This window comes from Micromys minutus (assembly GCF_963924665.1).
Source record: "Micromys minutus genome assembly, chromosome: 23".
Lineage (NCBI taxonomy): Eukaryota > Metazoa > Chordata > Mammalia > Rodentia > Muridae > Micromys > Micromys minutus.
This window is the reverse complement of record NC_137958.1, coordinates 11,821,226-11,835,754: the sequence shown is the minus strand read 5'-3', so window position 1 is coordinate 11,835,754 and position 14,529 is coordinate 11,821,226. Positions and strand designations below refer to the sequence as shown.

Here is a 14,529-nt window from a genome sequence, read left to right as displayed (position 1 = left end):
GCAATAAGCGTAAAGTACATGCAAAACAAAACGCAACATGGAAATAGTCAAAGTCTTCTTGTTTTGTGAATATATGTATATTTTTTGTTTTCTTTATTTCTTGGACTTCATACAGTCTGTGAGTTGTTTCTGGGGGAGTGCAAGCCTCTGGGGTTAGCATCCCACTATCAGTGACTGCATATTATGTCTGTTCTTTTGTGACTGGGTTATCTCACTCAGGATGATATTCACTAGATGCAGCCATTTTCTTAAGAATTTGGTTAAGTCATTGTTTCTGGTGGCTGAGTAGTATTCCATTGTGTATATGTACCACAATTTTTGTATCCATTCGTCTTCTGAAGGACATCTGGGTTCTTTCCAGCTTCTGGCTATTATAAATAGAGCCGCTATGAACATTGTGGTGCATATATCTTTGTTGTGTATTAAAGTGTCTCTGGGGTATATGCCCAGAAGTGGAATAGCTGGGTCTTCAGGTAGTACTATATCCAATTTTCTGAGGTATCGCCAGACAGATTTCCAGAGTGGTTGTATTAGCTTGCAACCCCACCAACAGTGGAGAAGTGTTCCTCTTTCTCCGCAGCCTGACCAGCATCTGCTGTCATCTGAGTTTTGGATCTTGGCCAATCTGACTAGTGTGAGGTGGAATCTTAGGGTTGTTTTGATTTGCATTTCCCTGATGGCTAAGGATGTCGAGCACTTCCTCAGATGTTTTTCGGCCATTCAGTGTTCCTCAACTGAAAATGATTTGTTTAGCTCTGTACCCCATTTTTTAATAGGGTTATTTGATTCTCTGGTGTCTAGCTTTTTGAGTTCCTTGTACACCTTAGATATTAGGCCTCTATCTGATGTGGTGTTGGTAAAGATCTTTTCCCATTCTGTTGGTTGCCATTTTGTTTTCTATTTTTTTTTGGGGGGGGGGGGTTTCTGTGGTCTTTATTCTCTTTCCCAATATAAAATATATATTTGATGTACCATAGAGATTAATTTGTCAAATTTAATACAGTACACAGTCAAATAAAAGTTGAAATTAATAACAGTGTTGAAAGTTTATTTCTATTTTCGTTAGGAATATCAGCATTATTCTAGATTTTTAAAAATTTTTTTTTTTTTTTTTTTTTTGTCTTCAAAACAAGATTTATTTTTTTTTAACATGAAAATACATGGAAAATACATTGGTCTCTTATCTGTTACAAATAAGACTCAAATTATTAATCATAACAAGAAGTGTTTCTTGAGATATTTCCATCTACACAAAAGACTAAAATCTTATTTTTTTTTAAAGATTTTAAACATTTTTTGCTTAAAATTATACATTTTTGTCAGTACTGTTTTTTCAGACATTAAAATAAATTTTACATAGAACCATGTGAATATGTATTTTAGTCAGTACTTGATTTTTTTCAAGGGCTTGACAGTATGCATTGAAAACGTACTAGTTGCAATAAGCGTAAAGTACATGCAAAACAAAACGCAACATGGAAATAGTCAAAGTCTTCTTGTTTTGTGAATATATGTATAGTTTTTGTTTTCTTTATTTCTTGGACTTCATACAGTCTGAGAGTTGTTTCTGGGGGAGTGCAAGCCTCTGGGGTTAGCATCCCACTATCAGTGACTGCATATTAGGTCTGTTCTTTTGTGACTGGGTTATCTCACTCAGGATGATCTTCTCTAGATGCAGCCATTTTCTTAAGAATTTGGTTAAGTCATTGTTTCTGGTGGCTGAGTAGTATTCCATTGTGTATATGTACCACAATTTTTGTATCCATTCGTCTTCTGAAGGACATCTGGGTTCCTTCCAGCTTCTGGCTATTATAAATAGAGCCGCTATGAACATTGTGGTGCATATATCTTTGTTGTGTATTAAAGTGTCTCTGGGGTATATGCCCAGAAGTGGAATAGCTGGGTCTTCAGGTAGTACTATATCCAATTTTCTGAGGTATCGCCAGACAGATTTCCAGAGTGGTTGTATTAGCTTGCAACCCCACCAACAGTGGAGAAGTGTTCCTCTTTCTCCGCAGCCTGACCAGCATCTGCTGTCATTTGAGTTTTGGATCTTGGCCAATCTGACTGGTGTGAGGTGGAATCTTAGGGTTGTTTTGATTTGCATTTCCCTGATGGCTAAGGATGTCGAGCACTTCCTCAGATGTTTCTCGGACATTCGGTGTTCCTCAACTGAAAATGATTTGTTTAGCTCTGTACCCCATTTTTTAATAGGGTTATTTGATTCTCTGGTGTCTAGCTTTTTGAGTTCCTTGTACACCTTGGATATTAGGCCTCTATCTGATGTGGTGATGGTAAAGATCTTTTCCCATTCTGTTGGTTGCCGTTTTGTTTTCTTGACTATGTCCTTAGCCTTACAGAAACTTTGCAATCTCATTAAGTCCCATTTGTTAATCTTTGACCTTAGAGCTTGAGCCATTGGTGTTTTGTTCAGGAAATTTTCTCCTGTGCCTATGTGTTCTAAGGTTTTCCCTACTTTCTCATCTAATAGTTCCAGTGTATCTGGTTTAATGTGGAGATCTTTAATCCACTTACACTTGAGCTTTGTACAAAAAGATAAGAACGGGTCTATTTTCATTCTTTTGCATGTTAAGTGCCAGTTGGACCAGCACCATTTGTTGAATAGGCTGTCCTTTTTCCATTGAATGTTTACTGCTCCTTTGTCAAAAATCAGGTGACCATATACATGAGGGCTCATTTCTGGATCTTCTATTCTATTCCATTGATCCACTTGCCTATTTCTGTACCAGTACCATACAGTTTTCAGCACAATTGCCTTGTAATATAGCTTGAGGTCAGGGATAGTGATTCCCGCAGATGTTTTTTTGTTGTTGAGGATGGATTTCGCTATTCTAGGTCTTTTGTTATTCCATATGAAATTGCACATTGATCTTTCCAATTCCATGAAGAACTGGGTTGGAATTTTGATGGGGATTGCATTGAATCTGTAGATTGCTTTTGGTAGGATGGCCATTTTTAAGATGTTGATCTTTCCAATCCATGAGCATGGGAGATCTTTCCATTTTCTGAGATCCTCCTCAATTTCTTTCTTTAGAGGTTTGAAGTTCTTTTCATACAGGTCCTTCACTTCCTTAGTTAGAGTCACACCAAGGTATTTCATAGTTTTTGTAACGATTGTGAAGGGTACCTTTTTTCTAATTTCTTTCTCCACATGTTTGTCCTTTGAGTATAGGAAGGCTACTGATTTGTTTGAGTTAATTTTTTATCCGGCCACTTTGCTGAACTTGTTTATCAGCAGTAGGAGTTCTCTGGTGGAATTTTTGGGGTCACTCAAGTACACTATCATGTCATCGGCAAAGAGTGATGTTTTTATCTCTTCCTTTCCGATTTGTATCCCCTTGATCTCCTTTTGCTGTCTAATTGCTCCAGCCAGGACTTCCAGTACTATGTTGAATAGGTAGGGAGAGAGTGGGCAGCCTTGTCGAGTCCCTGATTTTAGTGGGATTGCTTCAAGTTTCTCGCCATTAAGTTTGATGTTGGCTGTTGGTTTACTGTATATTGCTTTTATTATGTTTAAATATGGGCCTTGGATTCCTGTTCTTTCCAGGACTTTTAACATGAAGGGGTGTTGGATTTTGTCGAATACTTTCTCAGCGTCTAGTGAGATGACCATATGATTTTGGTCTTTAAGTTTGTTTATATGGTGGATTACATTGATGGATTTTCTTATGTTAAATCATCCCTGCATCCCAGGGATGAAGCCTACTTGGTCATGATGAATGATGGTTTTGATGTGTTCTTGGATTCGGTTTGCAAGGATTTTGTTGAGTATTTTTGCATCAATGTTCATAAGTGAGATTGGTCTGAAGTTCTCTTTCCTTGTAGGGTCTTTGTGTGGCTTAGGTACGAGGGTTATTGTAGCCTCAAAAAATGAGTTGGGTAATATTCCATCTGATTCTATCTTTTGGAATAGTTTGGCGAATATTGGTGTTATATCCCCAATAAATGTCTGATAAAATTCTGCACTGAACCCGTCTGGACCTGGGCTTTTTTTGGTTGGGAGGCTTTTGATGACTTCTTCTATTTCTTTAGGTGTTATAGGGTTATTTAGATGGTTTACTTGGTCCTGTTTCAACTTCTGGACCTTTTATCTGTCTAGGAATTCGTCCATTTCCTCCAGATTTTCCAATTTTGTGGAGTATAAGTTTTTGTAGTAGGATCTGATGATTTCTTGAATTTCCTTAGTTTCAGTTGTTATGTCACCACTTTCCTTTCTGCTTTTGTTAATTTGGATACTCTCTCTTTGCCCTTTAGTGAGTCTGGATAGGGGTTTATCAATCTTGTTGATTTTCTCAAAGAACCAACTCTTTGTTTTGTTGATTTTTTCAATGGTTTTTTTTGTTTCTATTTGGTCTATTTCTGCCCTAATTTTGATTATTTCTTGCCGTCTACTCTTTTTGGGTATATCTGCTTCCTTTTGTTCTAGGGCTTTTAGCTGTGCTGTCAGGTTGCTGATGTGAGCTCTCTCCAGTTTCTTCTTGGAAGCACTTAGGGCTATGAGTTTTCCTCTAAATACTGCTTTCATTGCATCCCATAGGTTTGGGTATGTTGTGTTATCATTTTCGTTGAATTCTGGAAAGTCCTTAATTTCTTTCTTTATTTCTTCTTTGACCCTGTTATCCTTTAACAGAGCGTTGTTTAGTTTCCATGTGTATGTGGGCATTTTGTTGTCTTTGTTGTTGTTAAAGACCAGCCGTAGACCATGGTGATCTGAGAGGATGCATGGGAGTATTTCAATCTTCTTATATCGATGAAGGCTCGTTCTGTGTCCAATTATGTGGTCAATTTTCGAGAAGGTGCCATGGGGTGGTGAGAAGAAGGTGTATTCTTTTACTTTAGGATAGTACGTTCTGTATATATCTATTAATTCTAGTTGGTTCAAAGTCTCTGCTAGTTTTGCAGTGTCCTTGTTCAGTTTCTGTTTCCCTGATCTGTCCATTGGTGAGAGTGGGGTATTAAAGTCTCCCACTATTATTGTGTGGGGTAAAATGTATTTTTTGAGCTTTAGTAGAGTTTCTTTTATGAATGTGGGTGATTTTTTATTTGGAGCATATATGTTAAGGATTGAGAGTTCCTCCTGACAGATTTCCCCGGTAATGAGTAAAAAGTGTCCTTCTTTATCTTTTTTGATAACTTTTGGTTGGAAATTTACTTTATTCGATATTAGAATAGCCACTCCAGCTTGCTTCTTGGAGCTGTTTGCTTGGAAGTTTTTTCCCACCCTTTTACTCTGAGATAGTGTCGGTCTCTGTCTCTGAGATGAGTTTCCTGTATGCAGCAAAAGGCTGGATTTTGTTTATGTATCCAGTCTGATAGTCTATGTCTCTTTATTGGGGAGTTGAGACCATTTATGTTAATAGATATCAAGGAATAATTGTTTCTGTTTCCTGCCATTTTTGCTTTTTTGGGTTGAGTTGCGTCTGTGTTTTTTTCTTCTTTTAGTTTTCTTGTTTAGGAGTTTTCTTGTTTTTACTAGGCTGTATTTTCCCTCCTTGTATTGGGTTTTCCACCTATAATTCGTTGTAGTGCTGGGTTTGTGGTCAGATACTGTGTGAATTTTGATTTGTCTTGAAATATCTTTGTCTCTCCATCGATGGTGATTGATAGTTTTGCTGGGTATAGCAGCTTGGGCTGGCACTTGTGCTCTCTTAAGGAGTGCATGATGTCTGTCCAGGCTCTTCTAGCTTTCACAGTCTCTGTTGAGAAATCGGGTGTGAGTCTGATTGGTCTGCCCTTATATGTTACCTGACCTTTTTCCTTACTGCTTTTAGTATTCTTTCTTTACTTTGGGCACTTGATGTTTTTACTATTATGTGTCGGGAGGTATTTCTTTTCTGGTCCAACCTATTTGGAGTTCTGAAGGCTTCTTTTATGCTCGTGGTCATCTCATTCTTGAGGGTAGGGAAGTTTTCTTCTATGATTTTGTTGAAGATATTTACTGTGCCTCTTAGTTAATACTCTTCTCCCTCTTCTATTCCTATTATCCTTAGGTTTGGTCTTCTCATTGTGTCTTGTATTTCCTGGACATTTTGGGTTAGGAGCTTTTTGTTTTTGGCATCTTCTCTGGCTGTTTTGTCTATGTTTGCAATGTTGTCTTCTGCCCCCGAGATTCTCTCCTCGATCTCTTGTAATCTGTTGGAAATGCTTGCTTCTGTGACTCCTGATTTCTTTTTTTGGTGTTCTGACTCTAGGGTTATCTCTTTTAGCGCTTTCTTTATTGTGTCAATTTCTGTTTTAATTTCCCTCTTCCATTCCTTTATTTCTTTGGTTCTGTTTTCGTCTCGTTCTTTGAGTTCTTTGAGTGTTTTTCTTGTTTCTTCTTTAAAAGCTTCTGAATCTTTTTGCTTTTCCTCCCTTTCTTGTTTAAGTAACTCTATCAGCGTCTTGAGGCATGATTTCAGGTCTGAGTCTTCTTTCTCTGGATTGTTTGGAATTCCGATGTTTGCTACTATCGGAGAGCTGGGTTCTGGTGTTGCTAGATTGTCTTGGTTTCCTTGGGATATACTCTTTCTCTTTCCTCTTGCCATTTTGTTGTCAGTGATATGTTCTTGCCTTTCCCTTGTATCTGGTCTGTGTCCCTGGTACACTTTCCGTGTGCACTCCGCAGAGATCTCTCTACTCCCCGGCAGCCCAGGTTCCGGGTGGCAGCTGGGCCAGGCTCTGCTCTGCGTACTGAAGTCGCCTCCGGGTGGGAACAGACGTTCCTAAGATCTGTTCCTGGTCACAGATGCTCAGCCTCTCCGAGCCACCTTTCCGGCTGGCTGGTGGGCCAGGCTCCGCTCTGCGTCCTGAAGTCGTCTCCGGGTAGGAACTGAAGTTCCTAAGATCTGTTCCCGGACCCTGGATCGGGGAGGACAGGGCAGGTCAGGGCAGGGGGTGCCCTTTCCGTGTGCACTCCGCAGAGATCCCTCTGCTCCCCCGCAGCCTAGGTCTCCCACTCACCAGTTGCTCAGCCTGTATGAGCCGCCTTTCCGGCTGGCAGTTGGGCCAGGCTCCGCTCTGCATCCTGAAGTCATCTCCAGGTGGGAACAGAAGTTCTTAAGATCTGTTCCAGGTCACAGTTGCTCAGCCTGTACGAGCCGCCTTTCCGGCTGGCGGTTGGGCCAGGCTCTGCACTGTGTCCTGGAGTCGTCTCCGGGTGGGAACAGAAGTTCCTAAGATCTGTTCCCGGTCACTGGATCGGGGAGGACAGGGCAGGTCAGGGCAGGGGGTGCCCTTTCCGTGTGCACTCCGCAGAGATCCCTCTGCTCCCCCGCAGCCTAGGTCTCCCACTCACCAGTTGCTCAGCCTGTACGAGCCGCCTTTCCGGCTGGCTGTCATGAAGTATGATTTTTAATCTAAATTTTGTTTTTCTGGTTTGTTGGAAAATCCCCTACTTACTGTGTTGGAAGAACTGGGTTCTAATGTTACCAGGTTGTTTTGGTTTCCATTGCCTGGGTTCTTGTGCTTTTCTCTTGCCATCTTGTTAACTCTGATTATAGATGATCTTGTTATCTCTGACTTGTACATGTCTCTCCTGTGGGTCTGAGGGCCCATGGGTTCAGGAGGTAGATTGCTTCTGGGTGTTTAGCTCTTTGTGAATAGGCAGTTAGTTCTGATGGCAGTGACTCAGTTCTGTCTTCGTGAGCTCATGTGTAAGAGCTCTTGTGAGGCTGTACTGGGAGCTCAGCCTTCTACCAACAGGTCCTAAGTCCTAATGGCAGAGACCCAGCTCGCTCGCTCTCTCTCTCTCTCTGGGCCAGAAAGGACCCTTTTCCAAAGAGTACCATGCTCTCTCCACTCTGAGAACTCCTGGCATTCCCTCACCAGATAACCTGTGGGCTTGTTTGACAGGTTTTCTGTGGACTCTGATGGAAGAGTGATTGTGAGTGTGTGTTCTGGGAACTCTGCCTTCTGCCTTAAATTTTTATTGACCATTTATATTTCTTATTCTAGAACTGTCTGTTGAGTCCAGTAGCCTATTCATCAATTGGAAATTTTATTCTTTAGTGTTTTATTTTTACAATAGTTGCAATATCGGGCCCTTGTCTGAAGTACAGCTAGTTTTCTTCCATTGTGTAAGTTAAGCCATTGTGTTTTCAGTGGGGTTTACAGCTGCAGCAAAAATTAAACAGTTTATAAACTTAAAAATGTTTAACCTTGATACATTTGATGCATTAGAATCAACAAAAGTATAATGTACTTCTTTCATATATAAAACTTGGCTTCCAGGATTGGAAAGTCGGCTGCTGGTAAAATTTTTACCATGCAAGCATGATGACCTAAATTTATATCCCTACCACCTATATAAAAAAACCTGGTCAAGTGCTGATATCTGTAACTCCAGCGCTGGCAGATCCCTGACATTCTTTGACCATCCACTCCATCCAAATAAACTATAAATTATTTTTAGGTTCACTGATTGACACTGTCTCAAAAATAAGAAACAATTAAGAAAAGGTACTTGACATCAACCTCTGGCTTCCACATTAAATGGAGGCGTGAGCGCGCGCGCACACACACACACACACACACACACACACACACACACACTCACACACAATCAATCAACATCCCTTTGAAGAATACAAATTATACTATGGAGAGAGGTTGTAGGCAGTATTGGACTATAGAAAATATATGTTTTTCTATCACTGTGACCAGGTAAAGAGGAATCTAGACCAACTGTGGCTATACTAAATGTTCTCAGCTTCATTTAAAAAAATCTAAGAGCTACTCATGATCATATGCTGATCTTCAATAAGAATCAATATCTCTGAGTTTGCCAGTAATTCACCTAAGGGTATCCCAGAATTTCAAATACTTTAGAGCATCAAAGTTTACAATTCTATCAGCACAGCCTTGTCTCATAAAAGTGATGAATGAATCACAGTAGATTTTTAAATAGCAAGAAGAACCCTGGGGGCAATGCTTAAAGGACAAAAAATAACACTAACCAAGGAAAGAAAGATCACCCAGGGCAGGATACAAATCTTAGCTCCTCATTTATCTTTCAAAAGCTCTTGTCTGCACTGCCTGGAGCCATCCAGTACCCATGTTAAAAGAAAGACCACCTTCTGATCATTTCACTGGCTGTTTAAGAGTGACTGAGTTAAATTCCATCTTTGTCAAAGGAGAGCATTGCTCTAACTCAGACATCATTCTTCTTGATGAAGGTTTTATCTGTAAACTTTTGGCTACTGCTATTAGAATATGAGGTTGAAAGATATGTGAAAATCTTTTGACAGCATGCTGACTTCTCTTATTTCCTTGTATGGCTTTTGTCCGGTTTTTTTTTTTTTTTTAATATTTATTACCTTTTCAAATTCTATTTCTTCAAGAGACAGCTTCTTGTCCTAAAGTAGCAGAATTTTCAACACAAAAGTTCCTGGAAGATTTTGGAAGATCCTGGAAGAGGGATGTAGCCTGTGTGCCTTAGTTATTTTTAGTTTCCTAACAAATACTTGCAAGGGCACAGTAAAAGTAGGGAACCAAGAAGTAATAATAATAAGGCAACTCAAGATCTTCTTGTCTTAAATGCAACATAAAAATCAGTGCCTTGGAGTCTCCATAACCTTTATCTCTAAACCTTTATGAAATAGGAAGATTGGAGAGTAGCCATATGAAGACAAAAAAATCACAGGGAACTATCCACTCAAGATTTTAGTGTCTGAAACCCATGGAGCTGCTTTGCCCTTTCCTGGTGAACAAACAGCTCAGCATCTAGTCTGGGTTATATCTGTCCTGAAAGACAGCTACGCTCTCTCTATAGGGAGATTGACAGCTGCTCTACGGATTATACAGATGTTCTGAAACCGTATAAAGACTGGCACTAGAGAGGGGATATACATATATGCTGGTGTGGGGGAGGCTAGTATGAGAGGGTGAGGGGTGCGAGTTTAGGGGTAGCTGTGAGGATGGGAGTGAGGATAAAGGTGTGAGTGGAGGTATAGGTGTGTATTTGAGTGTGTGCATGGGAAGAAAAGAACTATACTGTGTAAAGATGCATCACCTAGGTGCCTGTTACGGTGTGCACGTGTAGGACTGTGGTGTCCCCATTAAATCTCAGCCATTATCCTATTCCCATATGTGGCTATTTAACCCTCAAGTCCTAAATAAATTTAAACTGATATCATATAATCATGTATCCTTCCTTTTGCCTGGCATCCTATTCTGAAAGGTCTTTCTCCGCTAATTTTAGCACCTGTACCTGATGTGTGAGTGGATGTCAGGTCCTTTCCACATGTCCATGTTCTCACAGCACCGTGAGTATCACATGGGTCCCTTTGTTCAGGAAAACTGGGGTTAAGTGGCTGGACAGGGTATCATAGCTTTTCTTATCACTAGATACCACTTTCTAACTCTTGTCTTTTGATGTCTAGGCCTTGTTTATATTTTCTCTTAACCAATCAAGCCATTATGACCCCCCACGTTAAATTATTGTAAAAAAATAATAATAATACTGTATTTAAAGCCATAATCTTCCAGGATACAATTTTGTTTTCCTCAGGCATACTCTAAGTCACAGTATTTCATGTCCTATGTCATCAACTGTCTCTATCTTCCGGAAATAAACTGAGCTGTAACAGTAAACCTTTCTCATGAGTTATAAATATTCTTGCTCAAAAATGTCTGGCCATGAGCTGATGCAGGAACTGTGGGAGCGAGTCATCTATCTTTTTAGCAGGTGTTCAGAACGACAATCCCAGTGTGAAGGTTTGCCCTCCGTGGCCCAGGAAGCCTCTGCTGGCATCCATTTTGCCAACTACTGTATGCCCGAATAATTGACAGAGTTAAGTGAATGCAGGTCCCTCTTTTCACTTTGTTCCTCTCGAGTGCTTCAGCGTTATGAGGCAATTTATCTTGCTTTTGTGCGATGGTGCATAGGTTTCTTGAAAGGGAGATTTTAGGTTTCTCTTTCTGCTCAGAAATAGGCAGTTCTCGGGTTCTCAACATTCAAAGTCTTGGTGGGACAGTTAGACCAGCCACATAAGCAGGCTCAGGAAAGTCCCCTTCTGTTGCTTTTTCCATCTTCCTTTCCTTTGGACACAGAACCCACTGCAAAGGCTTGTGGATTCTTCTAAGGATGTTTCCTCCGTGGAGCTTACATTCAGCTCTCTAACAAAAACAAAAAAAAAGTCACTGTCATGAGTGGCTCCTGGAAACCAATCATGACTATTTCAGAAAAACACACTGTGGGATCAGCAGCCTTGACACAGAACACCCCTGTAGAAATGAACACTTGATAACCACTTGGAACACGCTTTAAATGGAAATCAATTGACATGACCTCACAGGGACACTGTTGTTGCATATTTTAGATTAGAACGCCCCATGGCAGCAAACAACATGGCTCTATGCTACCTTTGCATGTCTGCCTCCAACCAGTGAGCTTCCATTTCTCCTGAGCATTCAAATATATGCTCAGTAAAACTATGGCCAAAATGAAGGGCTACTTAGCTGGAAGGAAGTTAGGCATCCTAATAAGAAAGCCAATTAGAATTTACTCTCCACTATCCCTGGTGGTCAGGACATAACTCGTGGGTTAATCAGATATTCTGAACCCTTGTTTACCGTAGCAATGACACTGTATTGTAGAGTTGATGGATTAACAATAGTTAATGCAAAGCCAAGAAGAGCACTGTTCCTTCTGTTACCTAGTAAGGGATCTGGCAGGTGCTTCCTACTCAGGACTGAGAAGAGTTGTTTGTGTCTATTGGCTATACAAATCATGTACATTAGGCAAGTCTGGCTAATAGAATACCAGAAAGAGAATTTGTCACAGCACTCAAGTGCTAATTCAAAGAAGCTAATGGTCTCATCTATTTTATGACTTAAAGTAAACATAGTAAAATTGGAGGACCTTCCCCTTTCTAAACTAAAACAGCTAAGTAGGAGTAAAGGGGAAAACATATGTTTTGATAATGCATTAGTGGGGGAAGCTTTAAACTTTAGAGAGCTTGAAATGTATTTCGGTATTTTTAATCCTGCAACAATTTACACTTTAAAACAGATAGCCTAGAAAATATAAAAAAAAAAATATGTTGACAAATGGGGAATCAGGGAGTATCTATATCACAGTTCTTTAAGGAGGTTTATGCCACAGACCCCAGCCTGTATGACACCAGGGCGTACTTGCCAGGTAAACCTAAATATTTTTTAGAAGAGCCCAAAACCATGACCTTCCTGGTCAGTTACTTGTTAATTTTTCTAAACCCCAACTCCTCTATGTCATTGAAAATAAAAACCATGTCTTGGAACTTCTGCAACCACAGCTTTATGCAAAATGTCCATTTACAAAGAATAATTACTGTTTCTTCTGTTTGCTCTTCACTGGGAGCTTAAGGTAGAGAGTCGTGCACCTTAAATACAGAAAATCATGGTTTCTACTCCAGTTCGCTGGCGGTCGTGGTCTGGGGGGAAGAGGACTGTAGGTGTTGAGGACACCAGGAGAACATATCCCACAGAACCAAGTAAGCAGGGCTCATAGGAACTCACAGACTGAAGTGACAGTCACAAAGCCTGTGTGGGTCTGAGCTAGGTCCTCTGCATCTATGTTATGTTGTGTAGCCTGGTGTCCTGGGACTCCAGTTGAGATGTTGCTGACTCTTTTGCCTACTCTTGGGAACCTTTGCCTCCTCCTGGCTTGCCTCCCCCTCCCCCTTGATAGGAGGGTTTGTGCCTGGTCTTGTTGTAACTTGCTATGCCATGTTCAGTTGACATCCCAGGAGGCCTGCTCTTTTCTGAAGGGAAATGGAGGAGCCATGGACCTGGGGAATGTGGGGGCAGTGCTGGGGGTGGACTAGTTCCAAATCCTTTTTGCCTGGGAGAGGGAAGTGGAAAGAGAGGAAAGTGTGGTAGACATGTATGAGAGATGGATACACTTTTAAAAATAAAATAAGGGGAGAGAGCAACTAAGAAAAGGCACTCAACACTGCCCTCTGGTCTGTACTTGCTCACACACACAATGCAACACAACACGCACACATATCCACACAAGGGGGGGGGGGGCTACTCACATGCAGTAATATTTGGAATATAAGAAACAATTCTCTTCCTGTCTTAATTTCCACTGAAGCTCTGCATTGCCACATTGTGCTACACTGGTTTGTAGCCTTTTGTTGCTGTTGTTGTTGCTACTTCTACTGTTTAATACGCTGCCTAAACATGACCTGAACAAGAGCAACACAAATAGACATACAACATGTATGGAGGGCAGCTCAGGAGGCCTCGACCACACACAGAGAACTAGGAGCAGCTAAGGAAAGCTGAGAGAGAGAGAAATAGTTTCCTCCAGTAAAGAGCACAGCAGTTGGTTATCCATTAAGTGTGTGTGTGTGTCTGTCTGTCTGTCTGTCTGTCTGTCTGTGTCTCTCTGTGTGTGTATCTGTGTGTGTGTCTGTCTGTGTGTGTCTCTGTGTGTGTGTATCTGTGTGTCTGTCTGTCTGTGTATGTCTCTGTCTCTGTCTCTCTCTCTCTCTCTCTCTCTCTCTCTCTCTCTCTCTGTGTGTGTGTGTGTGTGTGTGTGTGTGTGTGTGTGTGTGTAGCATTACGGATACTAAGCAGGTTGTATTTACATGCTTATGACTATATACTGAATATATACATATATTAGAGAGATAGTGTAGGTACAGATAGATAGAAATAGATGCACATAAACAAAGAAAAATCAAGAATTTGAGTGAGAGCAAAGGGGTACATGAAATGTAGAGTTTGGAGGGATGAAAGAGAACTGGAAACAAAAATTCAATTTCTCAATATCTTCTCGCAGCTAAATGTACCTTATCTTATCTCAGATGAGTGGAATCACCGTAGAGTCTCAGATTTTCTCTGCTACGGAGTTCCGGGTCTGTTTACCAGGGGCATGCGGGTGGACAGAAAACAGAAGTGAGATTTGCTGCATTCAAAGTCAAGAATTTGAACCATCTAGTGAACTTTAGAAACATTTTTAAAAATACAATGCATAACCTTTTTCCTTGTGTCTTTCTCTCTTTAAGCTGCCTGCCTCGTCCTTGGCTGTATGATTTTTCCTGATGGCTGGGATTCAGACGAAGTAAAACGGATGTGCGGAGAGAAGACAGACAAGTACACTCTCGGGGCCTGCTCGGTCCGCTGGGCGTACATCCTGGCTATCATCGGAATCTTGGATGCCCTGATCCTCTCGTTTCTAGCGTTTGTGCTTGGGAACCGACAAGACAGTTTGATGGCAGAGGAACTGAAGGCAGAAAACAAAGGTAAGATTACTCAAGACGCTCTTACCGGGTGACTCAAGCACAAAAATTAACCCCAAACAGAATAAAGCGGAGGAGGACCTCTCACTCTTGCCCTGCAAGGCCTCCTTGTCCTGCATTCGCGTGTACACGTCTGTTAATGATCTTGATTCTAAGACTTCTCCGCAGACTCACGATGTTTGCAAGACTAAAGTATAGCATTACAGTTTCCTATCTTTCTGAGCCCTCTTCTTCCTGGGGCTCTCTTTCATTGTGACTGTTTAAGTAGTTTTTCTTCTCTACTGCCTTAACTGTCAGG

The 14,529-nt window shown here is 40.9% G+C and overlaps 1 protein-coding gene across 1 annotated transcript in view; it reads left to right on the top strand.

The window, feature by feature from the left end:
- Positions 1 to 14,266, top strand: part of LHFPL3 (LHFPL tetraspan subfamily member 3) — a gene marked incomplete at both ends in the record, with an annotated part of 322,989 nt that extends 308,723 nt beyond the window's left edge. The window contains one exon of the mRNA XM_080936360.1: positions 13,998 to 14,266. Coding sequence (XP_080792486.1) covers positions 13,998 to 14,266 — 269 coding nt within the window. The remainder of the gene's footprint in view (positions 1 to 13,997) is intronic.
- Between the last annotated feature and the right edge of the window lie 263 nt (positions 14,267 to 14,529).